Source organism: Alosa pseudoharengus, unplaced genomic scaffold (genome assembly GCF_046254945.1).
Source record: "Alosa pseudoharengus isolate Yale_2024_CS ecotype anadromous, Long Island Sound unplaced genomic scaffold, YU_APseudo_1.1 YU_APseudo_1.1_scf_16, whole genome shotgun sequence".
Taxonomy (NCBI): domain Eukaryota; kingdom Metazoa; phylum Chordata; class Actinopteri; order Clupeiformes; family Clupeidae; genus Alosa; species Alosa pseudoharengus.
The window spans coordinates 24,141,698-24,166,536 of NW_027468630.1; the positions used below are offsets into that span (position 1 = coordinate 24,141,698).

At 44.5% G+C, this 24,839-nt stretch overlaps 1 protein-coding gene across 1 annotated transcript in view; it reads right to left on the reverse strand.

Moving 5' to 3' along the window:
• Positions 1–6,680: 6,680 nt before the first annotated feature.
• The window catches only part of gabra2b (gamma-aminobutyric acid type A receptor subunit alpha2b), a 30,054-nt gene continuing 11,895 nt past the window's right edge, over positions 6,681–24,839 (reverse strand). The window contains exons 4-9 of the mRNA XM_076288166.1: positions 24,347–24,567; positions 22,074–22,156; positions 20,593–20,730; positions 14,672–14,824; positions 10,206–10,408; positions 6,681–7,027 (exon numbers count right to left, since the gene is read on the reverse strand). Of these exons, the coding sequence (XP_076144281.1) occupies positions 6,725–7,027; positions 10,206–10,408; positions 14,672–14,824; positions 20,593–20,730; positions 22,074–22,156; positions 24,347–24,567 (1,101 nt within the window). The 3' untranslated portion in view covers positions 6,681–6,724. The remainder of the gene's footprint in view (positions 7,028–10,205; positions 10,409–14,671; positions 14,825–20,592; positions 20,731–22,073; positions 22,157–24,346; positions 24,568–24,839) is intronic.

Consider the following 24,839-nt stretch of genomic DNA (forward strand, 5'->3'; position numbering starts at 1 on the left):
AGTTGATCAAGCAAACAGAACGGAGAGATATACGCCGGCACCACTGTTTGCCATGGCTACTACTGTGTCCATTAGTGATGCCATCACGGTGAAGCAGAGCATATAGACATTTGCCGAGAATAATACACACTTCTTGGCCAATACCTATTTTTTTTCATGGTTTCACCATAGTAAAGCAGTCCAACACATTGGAGGTAGACATGGTGGTGAAGGCGTGACGTGTCTTTTCCACATTCTAGAAAAGGCTCCTGTGATGTGATGTGATGCTCCAAGGTGTTTCTCATTCCCTGCATGCAGCGCTGCAGCTCTCTCTCTCCCTCTCTCTCTCTCTCTCTCTCTCCCCGGTAAATAACACACGGAGGAAGCACGGGGACTGGTACCTAATGGCTTTCTCAGAAGATTCTCTCGGACTCCTTTCCCGCCACTGCTGTTTTTTTCTCCCAGGGTACACGGGGGCCACAGCACATCCTCAGGCAGGCACACAGAGAGAGGCCCCCCCCCCCCCCCCCCCCCCCCGCCCCCTGGGGATGCAGTATCAATGTTTGTCAGGTCGGCGCGCAGAAAGCCAAGCCACCAGAATGATGTTGAATTTAGATGGGTAACACTTGAGAGCCATCAAGCTCCCAGCCCTCGCAATTCCAATCCAATTTTCAGCGCCGCTGTCTGTATCGCCTTCGCTTTCCATTCCTGATGCCTCGTAAACATGGTGTCCCGCTCCAAACACTCGAAAGGTGCCAGTATCTCCAGCCAACACAAACAGGACATGCTTATATATCAATCATATTATGGCCCTGAATGAAAGTGATAAGGACTACATTAACAGGGCCACTGTGATACAGATAGGAAGGGTGACAATAATACATACCACCAAATATCAAATACAACAGTGTTACTGAAAAATATATTACCTTGATTAGCACATCTGGCCTCAATTCGTAGTATCTTATTTTTAAGTGGATCTACTGTACAGAGAATTAGCAAGTATGCATATTCATTTTCATTCACTTTTCATCATGTCCATGGAGTGAATCATGCCAGCTGACTGCACTCTCCAATGCTAACGTCACATGCATGGGAAATGGCAGCCAATTATTTCACCTCTAGCCTGATATTGTTCCTTCATGATCCAGAGGTGTTCAAACTCTGTTGATGCATGGTTTTGTTGTGTGGTCTCAGTCAAGTGAGTCGTGAAGAGGTAAGAGTGATCCTCAATTTCTGCTTTTTCTCTGAAAGAAGACCAATTGCAAACATCGCTGTGTGGTGCTTATGACTCACTACTAGAAAGTGTTCATTTGCACAATTTGAATGCAAATGTTTCTGTCATTTTGGCTTTCTTTTGTGCCTGACAGACTGCAAGTCCCTATTAAAATCATAATGGTGAACAACAAATAAATGGGAGAATTGGAACTGCAATAGTTTGGTTGCCAGACTGTAAAATATCTCATGCAATATTAATAATTTGTGTGAGAAACTGCTGGTGTGTGTGTGAGTGTGTGTGTGTGTGTGCTTTCATGTGCATGATGTGCACACAAACATGTGCACATGAGTGTGTCTGAGAGAGAGAGTTTGTGTGTGTGTGTGTGCGTGCGTGCGTGCATGTGTGTGTGTGTGTGTGTGTGTTTGTGTGTGTGTGTGGGCGCAAGCTGGAAACACATTAATACATCCCCCATCATCCACCCCTCTCACTTATAACCAGGGAATTGAAGGAGTTGGGAGAAAGATTTCTCACTCTGATTTATAGATAAACATTCTCACATGCAACCTGAAAAGAAACCCCCACATATTTCTGTCCTGCATGCAGGGCTGTGCACTTCTGTGTCTATGTTCTGGATAGAGTGAGTTTACACACAATCCTGTGAGTGTAGAGTGATAATGTGAAATGCAATGTGTAATATTCAAATGATTTCCATGCTTCCTTTTATGATCATGTCAGGCAGCGTGCCTTGTTTGTGAGCGGTGGAGAGGCAGTGTACAGTGTATGATGTGTGATATGTGATTTGTGATGTGTGAAACCTTGTGTAGTTTCCTCCATGTCAGCGTCTTTGTCTATATTCTTCATGTAAACGTATACCCAAGCCTTTCTCTGTGTTTCTAATCAAATTTTGCCAAAATATTTATTTGAGCCATATTTGACCTTGTGCTGGATTTGATCACGTTATGATTATCACATCTCACACAAACGTAAATAAATTATTAATGTCACGCGTGCAATTAATATGAGCGGCCTAAGCAGGAAGCCTAAATTAGTGCGATGGAGAAATTCTAATCATAATTTCATTCTCATTGGAGTTTGGGGAATGTAGCTATATTTTAATTATCATGCTCAATAGAGCAGGAACTGGTAGAAAATAACGTGTACGCGACAAGACTTCCTATTATTCTAACAATAAGCTCTATGGACTGATCGAGTGGGGGGTACACACACAGCCTCCACATATTTCGTTGAAATAAGTTCTGAAGCAAAATAAACCTCCGTCATTGCATCTGGGAATGCATTCCCATCAGCAGACAACACTCCGATGTAGCCAATTATTATTCCACCTCCCGTCTGCGGAGTTGCACAATCAATGACACAGTTGTGATAATTATTAAAAGTTATAATTACTGTGATGTAGTTGTCTAAAATATGGTCTTCCCCCCCAAGGAGGAGCTTGTCTTTCATTTGGAAAAGAAGGAGGGGGGGACTGGAAAGTGAAGTTGACTGCCTTTTGAAACCAGGCAATGAGTATGGCTATAGCTGTTGACAACTTAAGCGCTTGGCATCAATCAAATAACATGGAAATGACTTCCTCATTTTCAGACTCCAGCTGACACTCAAACCAACAATCTGCTGCCCCCGCTCCACACACACTGCCATCCGCATCATCAGCCCCCAGCCCCTAGCTCCCAGTCCTCTATGGAGTTCAAGCTCCTCTTCCCGGATCTCTGATGAAGGGAGGGAGTTGATGGGTTAACGCCATGCGACGTCTTCACTTTATCATGGCGATGACTGAAAGGTGGCAAAAATAGGCCACGTGAAGACGCCATCTGTGAGCTCATGTTGCTGGAGAGAGAAAAGAGAGGGAGGGATAGAGAGAGTGGGAGAGAGAGACAGAGAGAGAGAGAGAGAGAGAGAGAGAGAGAGCTGGATACGTGCTTTTGTGTCTCAGTCAGGAGCTATAGTACCTGGCTTACTATTGACAAGCTATATGTGCCTATAATTCATGGCCTAAATGGAAATTGAATGACCCTAATGGAAGCTAACAAGTAGTTACTCAAATGGAAAGTGCAATAGGGACAACAACTCAATCCTTTCTATTTCTCTTTCACTAACAAAGGACAATTAGCAATGTAGGCTACAGATTGAATTTTCAGAAAAGGCCCCTGATTTTAAACCTTATATGTATGTTCAAATACACCAGGTGAATGGTTTATTATTGATCTCTCAAACATCAAAGTGTGCAACAGCAATTTCAGCCCCTGGTCGTTATCATCATCCACACTCAACAGTGCAGATATCGTGTATCTCAGCATTCAAATTCTACTCTTGTATTGAGACAGTGGTTTGCCCAGGCTTTTCTTTAAATTTGGTGGTGGTCAACAAGAGCCTTTGTAGGCAAACACAATTGCTTTTGGAGCTTGACTGCACTTCTTTGAAGCAATAACTGCAAAGGGGGCACAAGTGGCACAACATACAGTAGGTGTACATTTCAAAGTGAAGGTTTTTGATAAATTATCACTTTCAATTTAGTTCGCCTTGACACCTTTGATTCAGTATGTGAGTGGCAATATATGAAACGAGTTAATTAAAACTGCCACTCAAGTTCACTGACAAACACAACCTGTGGCTCCTCCTATTACCATATCAGCCTCATCAATTTCACACAGCGTTGCCATGAAGAGGTCTCATCCTTAGGTAGATGTGATCCATGTGAGAGACCTCATTTTTATTCCCGGGGACATGAACGGTAGAATGACACCATCTTCCAGGTTCCTGCTTGTCTTTTTGTCAGAAGGCTCCTCGCCTTCAGTAGCTGAGTGATGAAGACGGGTGCACCCTGGATAATGACCTCTCTCCTTTCTCCCTCTGCCATTTTTAGAAGCCCATTTCTGGGTGAACAGGACCAGGAGTTTTAATCAGAGCACTCCATCACAACTGTGTCAGTCAAGACAAGACGAGACCCAGTGAGAAAAAAAGAAAGATAAAAAAATAGAGAGATAGAGGGTGTGTGTGATCTCCGATGTCTGTACCACCAAAGCCTCCCTGCCCCCACCATCAAGTACTGCGCTCAGGGGAGAGGACAGCTTGTCAAATCCACCACAGGAGTCCCTTGGGGGAGGGGAGTGGGGGCTCTGTGTGTGTAGGAATCTTTTATCAAGATAAGGATGAACAAATAGCTATTAAAATGGCAGCACAACTTTTGAAGCTATAAATTCAAAAGTACCATCTAAAATCCTGTTGAGAAACTATAATTACTCGAATAACAGTTGTTCTGGCATACAGTATAAAAGCAACTCTGGATATCTGAATGACTGGTTACTACCTGCACCAATACGCCGTGGGATAATTTATACTGATACTGATGCAGGGTATCATTCATCAAACATGAAACAACAGTGTCTTTTATGTAAAATTATTTCCAAACAAATATGTTTTTTCCCCACAGTGTAAAGTGCCATCTGAATCACATGTGGAATGAAAGGATTCAAGCACAACCTGAGTGCATCATTAATTTTTTTTATTCAGCCTTATAGCAAGAAGCCTTTGAAAGAGAAGATAAGAGTAAAGATCATATTTATAAAACAGAACCTGACCAAGCAGGGATAAGACACCAGGTGGAATAGTTTTGGACACCAGCCCACAATGCTCCCAAAAATTTCAACAAACAAACAAACAAACAGGTTTTGTACAACATGTATGACACAAGAATGAACCATGCTAGAGAAAGTAATCAAAGTGTGTAGGGTGGTCAAAATAATGTGATATAATTTTATTTTGTAAACTCAACTAAAATGTCTGCAAGTCACCCTGCAAGACAAAATAAATAAATAAATAAATAAATAAATAAATAAATAAATAAATAAATAAATAAATAAATAAATACATCTTTCTCAAAAGAAGCAGTCAATTTCAAAATAAAAGTTCTATTACATTCCTATGCTTACAGCAGCTCTCGGTATGAACTACGTTGCCATTCCATCTGTATGTTATTGCTTAAACAGTATCTGCACAGCCAATGATGCAGGTAAGAAAGCTATGCAAATGGTTGTTGGCTCTCATTTCTGAAATCAATTAATTCTACACTAATATAGACATGACTGCTGAAGGGTTGTCTATAATTTAAAAAATGTACGTGCATATGTGTTATATTAGTTACTGAACTAATTCAGAACACTGATGTCAGACAAAAATTAAGTACTGGGGTGTGAGAGTTGCTACTAAGAATTCAGTGAGTACATGGATATTTACAGTTAGTGGCGGTTGTTTGTTGAGTTCTAATCTATGATAACAAGAAGTGCAAGGACAGACAAGTGCTATTAATGACAACCTATATGGAATATAGAAAAAATCTGCCTCTGTTATTGTTGTCAAAAAGGTAATAAACCCAAAATATAAATGCAATTTTCACTATCAAACATGCAGTAGGACTTGAAGCACTTGCAGGTGTTTTGGTCCGTTCAACACTGTTAGAAAATCCGATCACTTCACCAAAGTGATTAGAATGAGAGGTAAGCACCCACAGCCTTCTACTAGTTGCCATGTTGCAAGTCCAATGTTAACCACATTTGTAGTCGTAGAAATAATTCGGTGCATGCAAGCCAAACATCTTGAGATGCAACATCATTTTATCAAATGATCAGTTCACAAAACCAGTTGCAGTCACTTACTTTGAAACCATAAAAAGAATAGTCAGTTAGAAAATTAAGGAGAGTAAACAGAGAGAAGGTTGAAATCAGAAACAAACAAAAACACTTGAAGCTAAACCTGCACTTGTGTCAAACCTCCAAAAAAAAACAAAAAAAAAAAAACATAGCTTTGTCCTCTGTGAAGGTGATGAGGCTTTTACGTCCGTAAAAAGCTCAATAAACCACATGCTTTTGTATTTGAATAAAACCATATTGTTTGAAAGTTCAAAATTAACTTCAATGACTGTATGCCTAAACAAGGGTGATTACAGTTTAAGAATCCTGGTCATCAAACCGGTCATCTGAGTTTCTGCCTGTAAATGACTATAGTTATGATCATACATGTGTAATGCCATCCCACAACAAGCACCATCACAGAACCAATAGAAAGGCAACGTTTCAGAGAAAACAGAAAGAACTGTGAATAAATACAGTACAGCGATATTGTACTATGTCTAAGCTCTCCCAAAAAAATAACTAGTTCTGAGATACTGCTCTTTAAACACTGCCAAAATATCACAAACTAAAAATTATAAACACACTGACACAAGTACTAGTGACTGTCCCACCCTTCCCCAATCCTAACCTTAGATTATTATAAATACACACGTTATTTACAAAGGCAAATGTCAGTCCAAAAGCACTGCAGAAAAAGATGTAGAAAAAAGAAAGGAAAGAGAAGACCTGGAAACTATCCACAACTTGTCTGCCTCACTGCGTCTGGACCGGACGCGTGCACAGGAGAATCAGCAGTCTCTAGGGGGTATTTGGTATGTCTCTGGTCTCACTCTTTGATCAGCTCAGACCACACCACGGGGTTGGGAGGCAGGGCGTGCCTTTAGGTCGAGGGCACCATGTCCTTGATGACGGGCTCCCTGTTGAGGTACGTGGCCCAGTAGACCAGGTTGAAGCTCCCGAAGAGCATGGGGAAGAGGATGCGGGACATGCGGTCAATCTTGCTCACGCTGTTGAAGGACTTCTTGCACTCCTGCTTGCCCTCCCCTTTGGGCTTGTTGGGGTCGCCGGCGCCGCCCTTGGCGATGGTGGGCAGCACAGAGTCCTTGGTGATGTTTGGGGCGTAGTTGGCCACGGCGACGGCGTACGCGTTGTTCTTCTTCACCACTGAGGCCTTCTCTTTTTTCTATGCAGAGCAATCGAGGAGAGAGAGAAAGAGAGAGCAAGAAAGAAAACAGAGAGAGAGAAAGATAGAAAGAGAGAGAGACAGAGAGAAAGAGACAGATACGGAGAGAAAGAGACAGAGAGAGATAAATGACTGTTAGACATGATATATTTGTAAAGAGGTTGCATCACTGTCTAATTTGCCATCAAGCTGAGCTAAATGAGAAAGCCAGCTTTGTTTACAAAGGAGGTAAAGCTCAAACAAGACCTATCTGAACCTCTCGCATTAGAAAACCTGCTGTCTGGAAGTCTGAGAGCATGAACATGCTCTTCAAGTCTGACAAGGGTTGCACTCAACACCCACTGATCCCATTGCAGAACGTGCTTCTTGTTTTACTGTTTAGCTAATGCTATTATTTTGTGAATGCAATTGACAAAATAATTTTAGCCTCTCGAGGTCTCCTGGCAGAACTTCTGCTGATTCATGCTGATGCCATCTGATTGGGAGCGTCCAGCACGTCTGGCATGGGCCTCCTGGTGTTTGATAGTGACCAAAAAAATATAAAATAATGAAACTAAATAAAAAATAAAATAAAACCCACACATCTTAAGAAAGGGACACTTCTGGACAGCTGCCATTCCCCAGAGCTGTGCTTGATGAATAGACACTTGGGAGCGGCACAATGTTAATTAATGAGATTGAGGAGAGGCTAATGCATTAATCTAAATGCAAAACTGTTGCAGTGCGAGGAGCAGTGGGGTGTCAGCTATACTGCCAAGCCATACACCATTAACAATTTAACAGGAAATAAGGGTGGGACTCTTTGGTCGGGTCTCATTAATTCAATCTGCTAATTACATCTGGAAGAAGTTTTGAGGCCACTGGAAGAGAGTCTAGATCTGCATGTGATGAGACCCCTCATAATTGTGCCGTTTTAATGACAAATGGGTTATGGTGCACATTTATCATTAAGTGCTATGGAAAAGTGTTGGATGGGGTCTGCAGTTTGTACACAACACAAGTTATGCATAAATAATGCTAATGTATATAAATGCATTACAAAGTGGGGGGACATTCATCAATGTGCAGCTAAATCCAGTTGTAATATAAATTACTGACTTAAATTACATTTATCAATAAAAAGAAAGATTACATAGGACTTATTTCATTAGTTCCTTTCTTCCAAGTAGAACTTAATAAAGGAGAGGATACCCATTCTCCAAAAACTGAAACGCATACTTCAATGCATTTTAATACATGTTAGGTCCAGTGAATGACAATAACCTGCATGAAATATAAGAACTGACAGGCTTCTTATTAGCTCACCAAACAGGCCCATTTGAGTTCCTGGAAACCAAATATGTCTCTCTTCATTTTGAGCCTATTCAAACTGTGGACATTCCATTATCTTCCAGACACAGGGGCTTTAACAGAGTGTCTCATTTGATTGGCCTGATGACATTTATTCTGTATAATTTGGGTGGGCTGGGGACGTTCATGAATACCCAATGCATGAACCCTGCACACATATCATTCATTTTGAAGGAGATGACACAGTATAAGGGTTTGGGGGGGGTGTTCTTGAACAGTGAAGATATGAGATTATTACGTCAGGGCATAAGAAAAGGAGCTCCGGAAATTTATAAACCAAGAAATTCATGAGCAGACAGTCCTGCACTGGCCAGCAAGGATGAAGATATCACATACCGATCTCTATCACGAGTGGAGCTCAAAGCAATTTTCTATGCTCCCCACCACCAGCCGAGTGCACAATTGCATTGTGGGAACCACACGCCGTATCTATGGATCAGCAATCATTTGTGGAGGGATGCACTAGAGAGCTCCACATGCTGAGCTAAGGCTTCTTCTGTCTGGTGGTCCAGTTGCGTCAAATGTTTAAACAAACACACTGGCTACCGTCTAATTAATCTCTCTTAATTAGAATTCAATTGACCTGCTGAGCAAACTGACCTGGAGGATGCAGAGGGGCTGAGAGAGAGAGAGAGAGAGAGGGAGAGAGAGAGAGAGAGAGAGAGAGAGAGAGAGAGAGAGAGAGAGAGGGTTTAGTGTCTCTGAAGTCGTGGCGATAACATCGTAACAACTTAATCTCCAGCCACTTCCGGAGCAAATACAAAAACAAGTGCTTGTACCTGGCCTGATAATATCTGAAATAGTGTGTTTTGTTGTGAAAGCACATCCGTCAGGATTGGCCGGCGCTGTGTATTTATAGAGCCCATTCATTTCTCCAGGAGCATCCTCTCTAGCGCTATCAGCAGATGGGAAAGCGGAGAACTGGACTTAAGGCGAGAGGGAGGTCAATGAATGTACAATAGGACTCAGAGGCCTCTCTCTCTCTCTCTGTACTCTCTCTGTACTGTTGTTACTTTTTAATAAAAAAGTATTAAAAGTCACCCACTAAAAACACAGAAAAATTGCTCATTTTTTCTTTCAAGGGTTTTCTTTCTGCATCTTTTATTCTTTAATGAACAGTTTATATTCATAAGGTATTTATCTTAATATCAAATGTGCATGCATCCTCTCTATCCTGAATGAACCTCTGTTTAATGAAATGCACTCTTCCTTGTTTAAGACCCCACTTTAGTACCATCAATATGGACAGAGCCCTGTCCAGACCTCCGCCACCGGAGACCCTTCACAGCTCATTGGTTCTCTGTTCCACTTGGAGAGCCAGTGATGCTAGCCTCCATTGCTCACAGGAGGCTAAAAGCCTGCTGAATCCACAGTCCCCCCCCCCCCCCCCCCATCTCTACACCGCACACAGGGGGGCACGGAAATGGCTGTGCAACACTGAGGTGAAGCAAACCTCTTTGAGTGGAGAAACCTTGCTTGGAGACATTATCAGAATCAATGGTAAGTTCTTTTTTTACATACACTGTGGGTTAATTATCCCGTTGGTATTAATAATATAACAGTTATTCAAGTAAAGATGTATGGTTATGGCCTGAACACACTATGGCTTTTGGGTTTTATTTTGGAGCCCTGCAACAAGAGCAGAGCGCACACCACTGCTGAACCCACGGGGACGCCAGGGGGATAATTAGGCCACAATGTTTGTGGAAATCCCCCTGCGCTGTATGACCACGGGGTTGTGATGGGATGTCACCTTCCGATCGATCAGATCAATGCACGCTTCAGCGAGAAAATTGAGGCTGACAGCCGAAATGGAGGCGGCCATTACCTTTTCATTGACAATGCTCTTCCCATCCCAGGCCCAGCCGCGCTTGGTGAAGTAGTTGACGGTGGCGAACTCGATGAGGGCGGAGAAGACGAAGGCGTAGCACACGGCGATGAACCAGTCCATGGCGGTGGCGTAGGCCACCTTGGGCAGCGAGTTGCGAGCGCTGATGCTCAGGGTGGTCATGGTCAGCACGGTCGTCACGCCTGTGGACACAAACATGATATCATCAGCGCAAAGGAGAAACACTTTCTCTGTTTGGGAGAAATCTGGATTGAGAGACCCCGCAAATAAAAGGACCAGCGAACGTCCTTGACTTTTTTGGCGCACTCATCACAGGAGCCCCGGATCTATGATCTCGCATTTGAGCATTCATTCAAGTACGAATGGGGGGGTGGGGGGGCACTATTGTGGAAACACATTTAAACTTATTTGAGCTATTGCAGGCTGCCACCATCGCTTGATTACTATCCTCGGTGGATGCTTGCACTGGCGTGGCCAGACATGGGGCCTGCCGTATCTTTCTGGGCCACATTTGCTCTCGTTGTTTGGAGTCATCATTAGCCAACTGGATGGGAACCGCTGTGTCCATTCATGCTCCAGTGGACCTGCCGTGTTCCCTGGCTTCCCCTGTCTCACTCTCGTTGTTTTATATTCCCTCCCTCTCTTTCTCTCTCTCTCTCTTTTGTGAACAACATTTCATCCTCTTTTCTGGCGAGAAAAAGAAGTTTATGAGTGTATTTTTAGACTGTATGTCAGGGAGAACGGACGTGAATTATTCTAACCTACTTTCTGTGTGTGTTTTTTTTTTAATTGCTCGAAAAATAAATCGCATTGGCAGCCCACTCTGGCAAGGAGAAATGAGACATTGACCTTAATGAGGCTTAACTGGCAGACTGTTGTCTCCACAGAAGGTTAGTGCAGGGAGGGTCCTCTGAGCACTGGTGACATCACGTAGGCATTCCACAGGAGACAGACAGAACAAAAACTGCTCCTGGATCAGTGGGAAGGCACAGCTCTCCTTGGGGGAGCACACAGACGTGGAATCCAGTGAAGTCTATCAAAGCGCATAAACAAAAGCTCCTAATTAATTTCCTGGCGACGTCAAAACACTCCTGCGCCTACTCCCCTGTGTCTGAGAGGAAGAGATGACACCTGATTGTCTGAGGTAGAAGAAGAGGAGGTAGAAGAAAAAGCATCCCCGACAACAACACCCACATCTGGGGAGACGGATCATTCCTGACTCCTGGACCACCAGGACAAATAGCTTGCATTAGTCCATCAGTGCACACAGGAACAACAGCCATACATCACACAGACTAAACATATCTCCAAGGAGTGAGAAATGCATCGATGATGACATGGGCTCAAATTGAATGGTTCTTTGGAAGGTGGGCTATTTAAGACGTTCGGGGACAGAAGAGGTGGGCCACATCAAGAACTGATTGCCAACTCAGTGGGTCTATTTGCCAAAGCACATACAGTCCTAATCGGCTCATTCATATTGATGAAACAGCCACTAATCTTCAGATGCAGGGAGGTGAACGACAGGGAGGAACCAAATATCCGACAGCGCTCCACTCTCTGTCCGGGAAGATGAAAGATGTTCACATCGTTTCTGTGGGACCGAGCTGATCAGATTGTCAATGAGACTGCAGAAACCGCCCATCGGCACAACGTGCATTTTATTTTCCAGATAACATTTGGGATTTATACATCATAACATCTATATCAAAGAATCCTCTACCGTCCAGTACAAGAATATTGGGGATCACCGATCCTGAGAGAACTCCTTTTCATTCCAAATATATCTGAAGATACAATCACCTCAAACAGAATACATACGAGCATTACCAGTGCATTTACAAAACAGAGACCCAACACAGTGACACATTTTAACTCTATATTTTCCATTTTGACAAAGTAAAAAATTTGATTCCTGACATATATCACAATATATGCATGCCATGAACTACAATTAACTAAGAAAAGCAAGCAGATTGAGCTAGGTGTGTTGCAATCATGGCTGACTGAGCTGCTCATTAATTCACAAAGTGATTAAAAGGGTGATTAATTGGAATTAATCACCGAGTTCTTGCCTTTTTACGGTTCCAGTTTGACAACAAGGTCACATGCTCTTTGAGGCATGATAGTATTTCCGTACCTTACTGTGATTGTGCCTAGTCCACATTATGAAACATGTTAAAAAGTGTGGGATCAATAAAGTCAGAGCTGTGAGGGCCTCTGAGGGAGTTTATTTTTAACAACAATAAACAAAATCATCCAATCATGTAAAAGCACATGTGTCCCTTTAGGAGAGAAATTCTCTCTCTCTCAGGACATCTCCTTGGGTTTTAGGGTGACCCCCTTGGACTCAAGCAGCGAGGCTTGAAATGGTGAAGTCATTAAATTCTCATCAGCTACACTAGTGAAATTAACTCAGTGCTGAAATAAACCCAAAGCACATTAAGCTAAAAAAAACACAAAAACAACAACATGCAAGCCATTAGACGTTAATGACACCTAGGGTAGAGAACCTTTTTGTTAAACGTACGCCGATGATGATCTGGACCAGAGAGCGTGTGGGGTGGCGGTGAAGGACCTGAAGAGTAGATCATGCTTGAGCTGTCCACTGCTGTGACTCTGACCTAAATATAATGAGCTTCTAAAACCTTTGGTGTGGATAGAGAGAGTGTGGGAGAGAGAGAGAGAGAGAGGGGGAGGGAGGGGGGGGGGGGAGAGAGAGGAAAAACTCCTTTTCCAACCACTCTGTATGACAGATCCATTCTGACTTGCTCTTACTGCTAACCTTTGTGGTGGGAGACGGCCTTTATGTGACCACCACAAACCACCTGAGGGGACGAATCTCGTTCTCACCTTCTCTCACACAAGCGCCTGGAGAGGTAACCCCCCCCCCCCCCCCCACCCAAACCTATCCCAGCTACTCTTGACACTTCCTATGCATACATTACCCAGTACATGCCTTATGCCTCATGAATATTAATGCCTGAGGTGCAGCACGCAGACACTACAACAGGAACAAGGTGGAGGCCTTCAAACAGGCCCGTGTGGAGGAGGTGTGCTAAGCTCAGCTCAGCTCAGGCACCCTGTTCCAGCCAGGCAGCCATTTTAACAAGCTCACATTTAATTACTGAGACTGAGGATGAGGCTGGCACCAGAGTGGGGGGTTGAGGGCTGTGCCACTCTCAGTGCCCGTAGGGAATGGTAGGTAAGGGGATTGGGGGGCGGGAGAGTAGGGTTGTGGCTAAGGAGTTTAGTGGAGTGTGTGTGTGTGTGTGTGTGTGTGTGTGTGTGCGTATGATCACTTTGCATGTGTGTGTGTGTGTATGAGTGTGTGTGTGTGTGTGTGTGTGTGGGGGGGGGGGGGTTGTTGGCATCCTGACAGGCAGGCTGGCAGATGCAGAGGGCACTACTCGGGGCATGAAGCTGGGGAGTTAACAGTGGCATGAGCCGGCGTGAGCTGGGTACTGAGAAGAGCATTGGAGGTGTTAACCATGGATAATCGCTCTCTCTCTCTGTCGCTCTCTCTTTCTCTCACACACACACATACACACACACACATGCAAAGTGATCACACGCACACACACACACACACACACACACACACACACACACACACACACACACACACACAAACACAAACACAAACACATATACACACACACCGAAAGTGGTAGAGAGAAACAGAAGAGAGTGAGAGAGAGTGATAGAGAGAGGCAAACAACAAAAGAGGAGGGAAGAGAGAAAGACATAAAGAAAGGGGGAAAGACAAGGAGAAGGAGAGACGAAGAGAAACAGGGAAAGATGGTGAGAGCAAGAGGGAAAAGGAAAGCCTGAACAGGAAAAAGAGATAGAGGGAGAGGAAGAAACGGAGCGAGAGGGAGGCTCGGGTGCCAGAGAGGAGGTTCATCTCCTGCCCGCTGCCTGGGATCTGCCCAAGAGGTCTGAGAAGCATCTCGCTAATATGATCAGCAGGCTTCAATCCCCCATAATTCCTCAAAAAGAAAACAATGCAAGAACATTTGCCAGGCTCAAGGCTTTCTCTCCCCGAGGAAAACAAAATCTAATTTGAGAAAAAACACCTGGCGAAAGCATAAAAATTGGCTGAAGAGAGATCATTCAGTCTCTGTGCAATGTAAATAAATTGAATTTAGAATTTTTCAATTCCATCCAATGCTCATACAATCAAACTTCTTTCGTTGCATCCTCAAAGGATCTCGTGTCTCTCACATCAGCTTGATTGACAGCGATTCCTTCAATCGCGTCCCACCCGCTCCCCTTAGATGAAAGGATAGCACTTCCCCCCTGCCCCCTGATATAATTCAAAGAATGCATAACTCTCCACAAACACGCCATAAACATGACACCATGATGTACAGCTCCTGTCAGGGAGAGACAGATGGGATGATTATGAGAGCCCCTTAGTGTGAGTGGTGAGTGGCACTCACCGAATACAGTCCTGGCGGGCACCGACTCCCGGTTGAGCCAGAAGGAGACCTGGGAGAGGATGACGGTCATGATGCAGGGCAGGTACGTCTGGATCACAAAGTAGCCGATCTTCCTCTTCAGATGGAAATGGGCCATCATGACCGTGTACTCGCCTGTGCGGGTGGAGAAAATCAATTACTGTAAGTAGGCCAACGGTACTGGGAATTATTACATATTCAATTGGACGAAAAGAGAGAGACAGAGAGAGAGAGAAAGAAGTGAGACAGAGAGAGATTAAGAGAGAGAGGAAGAGTGTGAGACAGAGAGAGAGACTGAGAGAAAGAGAGAGACTAAGCTAGAGAGAGAGAGAGAGAGCACATGGGTGCATTAGTGAAACAATGAACGGGAAATCTCCAGCATTAAGTGCAGAGCTTATTTCTGACCAGCAACGCTGTCGATGTTTCCCCTCCTGAATTTGAGCCGGCCAGAACGTTCTGGCCTGAACTGACCGAACTCCCCGTGCAAGTGTGCCCTCTTTAGTCATTTTATTTTCAGGGAAGCAGGGAGTGAGAAAAACAAAACACAACATGAGGAAGGACACCAAATGGACACAATAATGGCGTTAAAAAGCCTTACGACAGCATAATTTGCACGACCGCTTTCCTTTTTAGAGATGAGCGGCAGGCACGATGCCCACATGTGGAACTGAGAATCCCTCACCAGAGGAGAGAGAAAGAGAGAGAGAGAGAGCAAGAGACAGGAGAGGAGAAATATGCCCGTTGCCCATGGCAACAGAAGAGAGGAATGTGTCTCAGTCCTTGTGATTCTGAAAAGGATGCCTTGATTCTGCCACTTGGCGAAGGGGGAACTCCCTGTCTTCTGTTGAGCATGCAAAGTAGGGTTTTTTCTCTCTCTCTCTCTCTTTCTCTCCATAATCCCCAAAGATTTAGCTGTGCCTCTATTGTGTGAGCGTACACTGTCAACTGTAGCCTTGCTCTCCTCATCTCTGTTGAATGCCTAGGTGTGTGTGTGTGTGTGTGTGTGTGTGTGTGTGTGTGTGTGTGTGTGTGTGGGTGTACATGTGTGTGTGTAACTGTGTGTGTGTGTGTACCTCCCTGAAGACAGATCCATGGAAGATGAGGCTGTTCTCTGTACGCTAAAGATCCCTATATCTCTATAATTCAATTTGTGCGCCGATGGCTCTTGCCCATGCTTTGAGAGGAGCATGGAGGCTTGGAGAGGGAGTGAGGCAGATGGAATGTGTGTGTGTGTGTGTGTGTGTGTGGGGGGGGGGGGGGGGGGGGGGGGTCTGCGAGAGTAAGAGCCATTTTTTCCTCTGAGAGGCTTAATGCTTCTTTACTCTGACCGTGAAGATGGTAATTACTGCATGAAGATGATAATCACCCAGTGGTCGCCCTGTCAGAGTCAAACCCCGGCTGCCAGCGCCAACCCCCCCGCACCCCCCCTATCTGAACCGCCAGCACGCCCCCCACACACACACACACACATCCACTGCCACCACCATCACCCTTCAGAACTCTACCATGACAGATTGTTATTTACGGAAAAAGCAAAACAAAGACATTGACCAGAGACTGGGCCTTGCTCTCCTCCTCTCTGTCGAATGCCTTGGTGTGTGTTCATGTTCATGTGTGCGTGTGCGTGTGGGTATGTGTGTGTGTCTGTGTGTGGGGGAAACAAAGACTGAGCAGACCAGAGACTGGGCCTTGGGAGTCATGACCTGAACTCAACACAAATAGAAACAAAGAGGAATGAAAAGGACAACACGCTGCATTTGCCCCTAAGTGGGCTGGGAAGCTAGCGCAGTGCAGGGAGGGGCGGCGCACTCACCCACCCATGGCAAATGGTGTTAGGGGAGACGTGGAAGGAGGAAGAATCTGGGTGCAGACTGAAGACTGTGTTATCTCCGTCTCCTGCTCAACCCCATCTTCCACATTAACAGCTCCATTCCAGTTTCACACGTATAGCTTGCATTGCCATTAGTGCTCTTTAACTGCTATAATTTCTGAAGGTTAATATGGCAGAAAAGATCACATACCAACCACCTATCTAATTACATGGCAATTAAATCCTTTAAAAAAAAAAAAGAGAGACAGCATGTACAATGACCAGTGGTCCATTCTCCAAAATGGCCGAACTGATTGAACAATTACTATTACACTGCCAATAACTACTATAAGGCAAGTCAGCATTGGTACTGAACAGTGTGGTAATGACCTCGGATGCTTGGTTTTCCAGAGACCTTGTTCATTTCCTGTCAGCTTTGTTGCTGTCTCTCACCGGACCTCAATCCAATTTCCTCAAAGCAACAGACGGCCATTTTCTCTGCCTTCTCCACTCAAATGAATAGTGCAACGGCGTGATGACGAGCTGGTGAAATTAGTTCCTCTGCGTTGTCTGAATGACGGCGGAAAAAAGCCAGGCTCTTAATTAGTCAATGAGACTGAATGAGTGTCGCTCACAGAGAGAGTGAGAGAGAGAGAGAGAGAGAGAGAGAGAGAGGCACTGATGACACTAGCGTCACTTGTAATGCAAATTCATAATGAAAAGGAAGACGGTGTCAATGAAGGAATCTGGGTCATCCTGTTATCTCTGTAAAACTCTGCTTCCTTTGATTAGGGATTGAGGAGTAGAGCAAGTGCTAGCCAATTAGATGGAAATGAGACCCTCATGTAGGCCTTCACTGGACTACTGAATATGTCCATAAGTGTGTATGTGTGTGAGTGTCTTTGCTGTTTTGAAAAGAGAGAGAGAGTGCACATATATGTGTGTGTAGTTTTATGTTACTGCATGTAGGTTTAGTTATGTAATGTGTGTGTGTGTGTGTGTGTCCGTATGTGTGTACAGTGTATGTGTGCATGTGTGTGTGTGTGTAAGAGAGTGAGAGAGAGAAAGCATATGCATGCATGCCTGAAAGGAAAAGAAGTCAACATATATCACTTCTTTAGAATAAATGACCTGTGAAAGCCAACACAAAACACTACTACTTCCACTAACGTTTGTGGTGGCCCAGGAGGATTTCCCTCCTGATGGCACTGAAAAACACATACACACACACACACACACACACACACACACACACACACACACACACACACACACACACACACACACACACACACACACACACAGCATAACCATCAGAGCTGCTGCATAACTACCTGCTCAGACAGGTTACACACAGAACTCCAACATGAGCTGTGTTCATGTTGAGAGCAGAGAAGATGGCGATTAAACTGAGTGTGAAACATAACAACATGAAGCCTTTTCCTTTCCTGAAGCCTCTCCTTCTCTCTCTCTCTCAATTCAATGAGATTTATTGGCATGACTGTAAGTTTTACAATGTTGCCAAAGCAGTAATGGAGAAAATTACATCAAGAGAAGAAAATAATTAGCAACTAATAGTAATAATAACAACAATTGACATGGACTATGGATAATAATAATACTAATAATAATAAAAGAAGAAGAAAGAAAAGAATACTCTCTCTCTCTCTCTTTCTCTCCTTTTTAAGTGGATTCAGTGCTCGCGGCTCTGTGCAAGATGTCCCTTAAACACCCCTTGAGCTCAAGTGAACATTCAAGTGTGCCAAACGACCTAGATTCCCTGCACAGTAGACTACCCACTGACACTGTAGTAATGAATGATTAATCCAAAAGTCAGGCCATCAAGAAATCTACGAAAGCCCCCACAGAGATAGTCTGGCGATGTGCGAAGTGTTTCAACCATAAGCTTTCGCGCTTAGCTTGAGAACACAAAGCGCCATGTTGGGGGCCTGACTGTGTGGTGACCTAACAGCGGATGACAGGCAGTGGGGAGACACGAAAGATGGGGATTTTCCAACGCGGTGATGGGGTCCCGGGGGAAATAATGGAGGTGCACTTACAGTAAGCTAAACGCCTCTGTCAGGGACTGGTGTTGGAGGGCTTTCGTTGGAGAGAATGTTGGCCCTGCGCATGTTATTGCGATCTCTGCTATCAGCTGACACTGGAATCAATCAAGCTCTGACCTGGTGAACATTGTGGTCGCCCAGGGCCAGATCAGCCTGAGGTGGTCTGTGTTTGTGTTTGGTCTGTGTACATTCCTGACCAAACGCCCAGATCTGGGACATGCTAAATGCTCGTCCATTAGACGCCACACTGATCTGATGCATTTATCATGCTAATAGGCCAACACATTTTGAGATGGACTCTCCCCATTGAGATGTTTAAAGATGAAATGAAATTGACATTCCATATACAATATTGCACATTCTTAAACATGTGATGGCAACAGAAAATAGTATATATTAGATGTGAGGAATTTATGACCTGAGAGTAATTTACAGCCAACAAGTAGTTGACTTGATGCATGTCAGCTTTGTGGTGTTCAGTTATCAGCAGTTAGTTTAGAGGTTAATCCTCTCTACTGAGCTGAAGAGGAGAAGCCAACTTGTTTTTTTTTCGTTTTAATGTATCAGTGACCTTTTGAAAGCCACAAATTCTCCCAGACTCCATCTCAGAGGGGCCTGGAGTAAGCAGGCACACAGTTCAGGCATGAAGACGTAGGAGTTCCCCCGCAACCTCCTGTCTGAGCGAGCAAGTGAGCGAGCGAGCGAACCAGTGAGAGCTCCCTGTGCGTTAGGTCTCTCCTTCTAAACCACCACTCTCTCTCTCTCTCTCTTTCTCTCTCTCTCTCTCTTTCTCTCTCTCTCTCTCAGAGCTCTGCTTGTCTTGCCTGACTAGGAAAGAGGACAGACAGATGAGTGAGAGGAAGAGGGACAGAGAGAGGGAGAGAGAGAAAACTCGAGAATGAGTGAAAGGAAGAGAGAGGGTGAGATAAACCGGAAAGGGACTGAGTGGCTGAATGAGAGAGGAAGAGAGAAAGAGAAAGGGGGGAACAGTAAAGGAATGGGATGAGAATGAAGGAGAGACAAAGAAAGAGAGAGAGCGAGAGAGAGAGAGAGAGAAAGAGAGAGAGATAGACCAGAGGATGAGAAAGAGAAGGAGAGAGTGCACAGACTAGTTGACCGGCGAGTTCCCCCATCTGTGTCCCGCCCCGGGCCGTTTTTTGTGGTCCGTCTCTCGGATGCGTCTGTCCTCCAGTGGCCTGCTCGCTTCCCGGTAAAGTGGAGAGTCTTGTTGTGGCTGCTGATTCAGACCCCGTGGCCCGTGCCAACGCGAGTGTTTGCACTCCGACTAAATGGCACGGCGCTGGAGAGTGCAGCCAGTATTAGGGGGAAGCCATTTGAAAGATGTTTTATTGTGAAGGGGCGCGAGACGAGGAGGTGACGGGGAGGGCACTGCACACACTGACAGACCCCTGAGTGTGTGGAAACCTCACGGAGAGGAGCTGACGACATGACAAATTCTATGTTACCTACATGGGCTACATGTGGCCCATGAATATGGTGATGGTACATTGAATGCCTACATGACCAAGACACAACAACAACTCATGCAACAAAGATGATTATATGACTATGCTGTTGTTACGTTTTTTAAATTACACAATTAAGTACAGTAGAGCAGCACTGAGGAGCAGCAGCGTGTTGGTACTCGGGTATGTTGGTGTAATTACATACAGGATCCTGGGAGATTGTAGGTGGGATTTAGCTAAAGTGCATATAAGCACAGACTGCCACTGCAGCATTACAGATGGATAATTAGTATGGAAGGTTGTGCTTAATGGTACAATAGTGGTTTAGGTAAGGCTATTGAGTGCTATTTCTTTTAAAAGTTCAAACAGGTTTAGAATTCAAATTCATCTGCGAATGACTGGTGAAAGAGAAAAGGTATTCTTTGCTTCAACATGCTTTCATTAGTGTGATATCTGACCTGCAACAATCTTTCATTAGTGTGATATCTGACCTACTACTGTACATGCTTCTATTGTCTGATATCTGACCGGCAACATGCTTTTATTAGTGTGATATCTGACCTGTGCTGGATTTGATGGTCTCCTGTCCGACTGTCTGGCCAAGCAGATCGTACTGGTTGAGCCGGGAACTCTCTTCCTCCACCACGACTGTAGTGTTGGGAGTCCACTCATAGGTCACTTCTGACATGGTGTAGGCATCTGGAGGACAACAACAAGAACAAGAACAACACCGTTGGCATGTCATTAAACAAGGAAAATATCAAATGTACGGAAAGGAAAATACAGACTTAAGCAGACATGGACAATATTGGATTATCGAGGCACCTAACCAAAGACAAAACCTTGCTGTTTGCATCTTGAACCAGACAGTAAAACAGTTTAGCGTCAGCACTCTGCACTTAGCAAGGCAAGAAACTATAACTAGACAATTTTTTTTTTGTTTCTATACTGAACAAAGCCAGGGAGAGTTTGGTGTCTGCATCTAACCAGACGAGGAACAGCTCAGTCCAGGCCCCACTACACAGCAGGCAGGAGAAGCAAGAGGGTTTCCTCACTAATACCAACTTATTACTTTTTCTCAGCAGGCATCAGGACAGAAACAAAGGCCCTGATAATGACTCAGCTTTAAATCCCACAGAGTTGGGCAAGCATTCGCCTCTGAGTTACATTACTCAGCTATAAATACCACGAAGTTGGAGTTGGGCAAGCATTCGCCTCTGAGTTATCTCAGCGCCTGTTTGGTTACAGTCTCGGCCTTCCAGGGCAGTTGCTGCGATGACACCCCAGCGGTCCCTCACTTTCTCTTGCCCTATCCATCCTTCCATCGTTCCATCCTTCTTTCCATCCTTCTTTCCATCCCTCTCTCCCACATCCCATGCTAAATATGATGAATATCAAATGGCAGAGAATATTAGACGTAGCGCTGCCAAGTGGTGAGTCATCAGGCCATTAGAGAATGATCCTTTTTTTCTACCTCTCAGCACCTTCCCTTACACTAAAGAGAGAGAGAATGAGAGAGAGAGGGAGAGAGAGAGAGCGAGAGAGAGAGAGAGAGAGAGAGAGAGAGAGAGAGAGAGAGAGAGAGAGAGAGAGAGAGAGAGAGAGAGAGAGACAAACAAGCATGCACTCAGGACGCATTCACTCAATCTGACATTTGATGTCAGGACCCAGTTACAAATTAGCACCCCTCGGATTGTTTGGGAGATGGTAACACTATTTATATCAGGGAACTGCACGGTAGGCATTTCCCCCCCGATTTGAATCATGAACTTTTATCATTGATCTAATTTCCATAACAGTACCTGTCAAGGCATATAGATCTCTAACTACGAGCCAGATGCTTAGTATGGCAGGGCTATGAATTTACCATAGCACATTACTGGAAGAGTAAACCTGTCCCTGGCACAAGTTATGATGAGCATAAACTTCGCCCAAATTCATTAGGGAAGGCTGTATAAACTTTGGGTTGTTGTGCTTTAAATATTAATTACAGTCGTAGCATAACAGTATGCGTTGGAAGGTGTGTGCAGAGGGTAGCTTACAGCTGCCAAATTTGAGAGGGCAGGAATGGAAGTCCATGGGGAAGTCTTCAAGGTGCATCGGGCATTCTGCATGCACTGTCAACCTATGGCAGACAGAGAAAGAGAGAAGGGGGGAGAGAGAGAGAGAAAGAGAGAGAGATAGAAGAGGAGAAAGAGAGAGGTAGAGAGAGAGAAAGGGAGAGATAGAAGGGGAGAGAGAAAGAAGGAGAGAGAGAGAGAGAGAAAGAGGGATGGTGGAGATGAGAAGTGATAACAAGTGAGGTGTGAGAGCAAAGAGATTTGTATTGTAAACATCATAATTAATTCATAGCTTGCAACCACCTCAACAAAATCACAGTGGAAAGGACACATCTGATGCCTTTGACAAAAGTGATGCATTGAGATGTTGGCTAAGACACATGCGCCTCGTCCACAGGGTAACTCTGGGGAAATTTGCCTGCCCTAGTCTCCCAGCATGTTCCTCTAAAGTCAGTCAATTCGGCTGGTGGCACAAAGGCCCTCCGTGACATCTGCAGAGACTCACTACTCAGAATAATAGCTCCTGTCACAAGTAACAGCCTGCCACTAGCTCTGCACTAAATCACTCTCTTATTGATTCAGGAGCACTTTAACATTTTCAGCTTCTGCCCGGGCAGAAGTAAGGGGAAAGAAGGCAATTTCAGGTGCAGAGGAAAAGCCAAAAAAGGAAGCCAGAGCGAAAGTAGAGGACTATGACTCAGGGTGCCCTTTAAATGTTAAGCAAGGATCAAACAAAAGCATGTTCCCATTAGAGTATAACTACTTTTTGGAGCGGTCATGTTTTCATTTAAAACATGTTGCTGTAAGGGTCCTGACATTCCTGGGCTGATAATCCTTTCAATCATATGTGGACTTTTGATCAGCTACTCTGCTTCATGGATGTGTGGGGCCTACAGTGGGCCTATTGTGGGCCTACTATCACATGCTTGTCCACAGGATAGTAATATTACATTCTCTTGTAACTCTTTGCAGAATTAGACTGAAAATGTGGAGCAGACAATAGTAGGCTGTCATTAGTTAATCAACATGCACAAAGAAAACTATTTTGAAAATGTAGGCTATGTTTTTGCTTTAACTTTATGTACAAAACTGTGATTGGTCAACTCGCTCTGTGTGTTGAGCCGGCTGCTTCAAGCAACCTGTGGGTAGTAGCATCATACTAGTTCGCTAACATAAGCTTTGCAAATAAACTCAGACATATTTTGGTTACAATGACGGGGTTATCCGATTGTAAACTGTCTCTGCCAGTAACGTTTTGAAATTAACACTTCGTATTGCCAACGAGCAGCAGTAGGAGTTCGACATTCTAACAACCTTTGCGGTGGTGAGCGACGCAGACACAAGAGACACAAAACTTTGAAAGGTTTACGCCGACGTAAAGGCAACTGCATTGTGTCGACGCAGAAGCATAAATTCTATTCACCAGCACATCAGTGGGGGTGTTTACGTCGTCGTATGCATCCACGCACAAATTTATGGGCGTACAAATAGCAGTCGCTTTCAAAATAAAAGCAACGATATTGATTTGCGTGCATTATCTCTATGCTAGGCTCTTGACTATTGTTTTTTCACAGACCTTACGCGGGCCGGTCAGGGAAAGCCCACGGGCCGGATGTTGCCCATGTATGCGCTAGGGGGAGCTTCGTAGAGAAAAAGCATCAGGCTTGCCTGGTGTCCCTTTAAGCCGAGTCAAATGTATTACTGTAGGTCAACAAGGGTTCTATAATCAAATGTTATATTTTCAACAGCGTGCAAAGAGCTTCACGATTTTCTTTTTCCCCTCATTGGTTCTGCAAAGTGGTTCTCACAGTGCTTTTATCCAATTAATTATGTTTTACAGTGCAGTGTAGATGGACAGAGTTACCTAACCCAGGCAACTTATTACCAAACAAATCCCATGTTAGTTATGGAAAAGTTCTCTCAATGTTTTCGTCACCTGTCTGATTTGGCTGTGACATACAGCCACCCGGCAGCATAGACATGCACATGAATGGGGCTAAAAAATGGTTATTTTCTGTAAATCCACGTCTACTTATGAACCTAGGCCTATACCTTCATTACGCCTGCTCCCTTAGAGTAAGGAGAAAAGTGTATAATTATCATTATGCCTGTTTTCTATTATTCTCATTAATGATATTCCATCACCTCAATTACTCCATACAATTACGTCAGGCAGTTTGGATAAAAGCATGGACTGCATGAACCTGAATCTATTGCTAGCAACAGTGAGATGAAGTCTCCACTCTCCACCGTACCTCATTGTGTAGAGCAGGGTGCCGTCATCCTGGATTCTCAGTAGCTTGTTGGGCATCGTCATGTTGTGGGCAACCGATTTCTTGCCATTGTGGAAGAAGGTGTCTGGTGTCCAGATCTTGCTGGCCATGAGGTTGTTGAGGCGCAAGATGTTCATGGGCCCATCGAATTTGAGCCTCTCGTCCTTCCAACTTTGGCGGAAGAAGACATCTATTGTGTACTCCTGTCAGGTCAGACATGAGGCCATTATTCAATCGTCACCGTGACCATGCATCAGCAACTCAGTCACGGCTGTCAAAACAACGCCACTGAAAAACACATCATATCTTGCTCATAACTCTCCCGATATGATTTCGTGCTGATCACCTCCCACCCCTATATGTTCCAGGCGGCCTGTGGCTCCTGCAGGTTTATGTGGGGGGCCATTATCAAGCAGCGGCGCATGTTACAGCACACAGCATAAAAAAACACAAACACACTGTCATGTGCACTTTC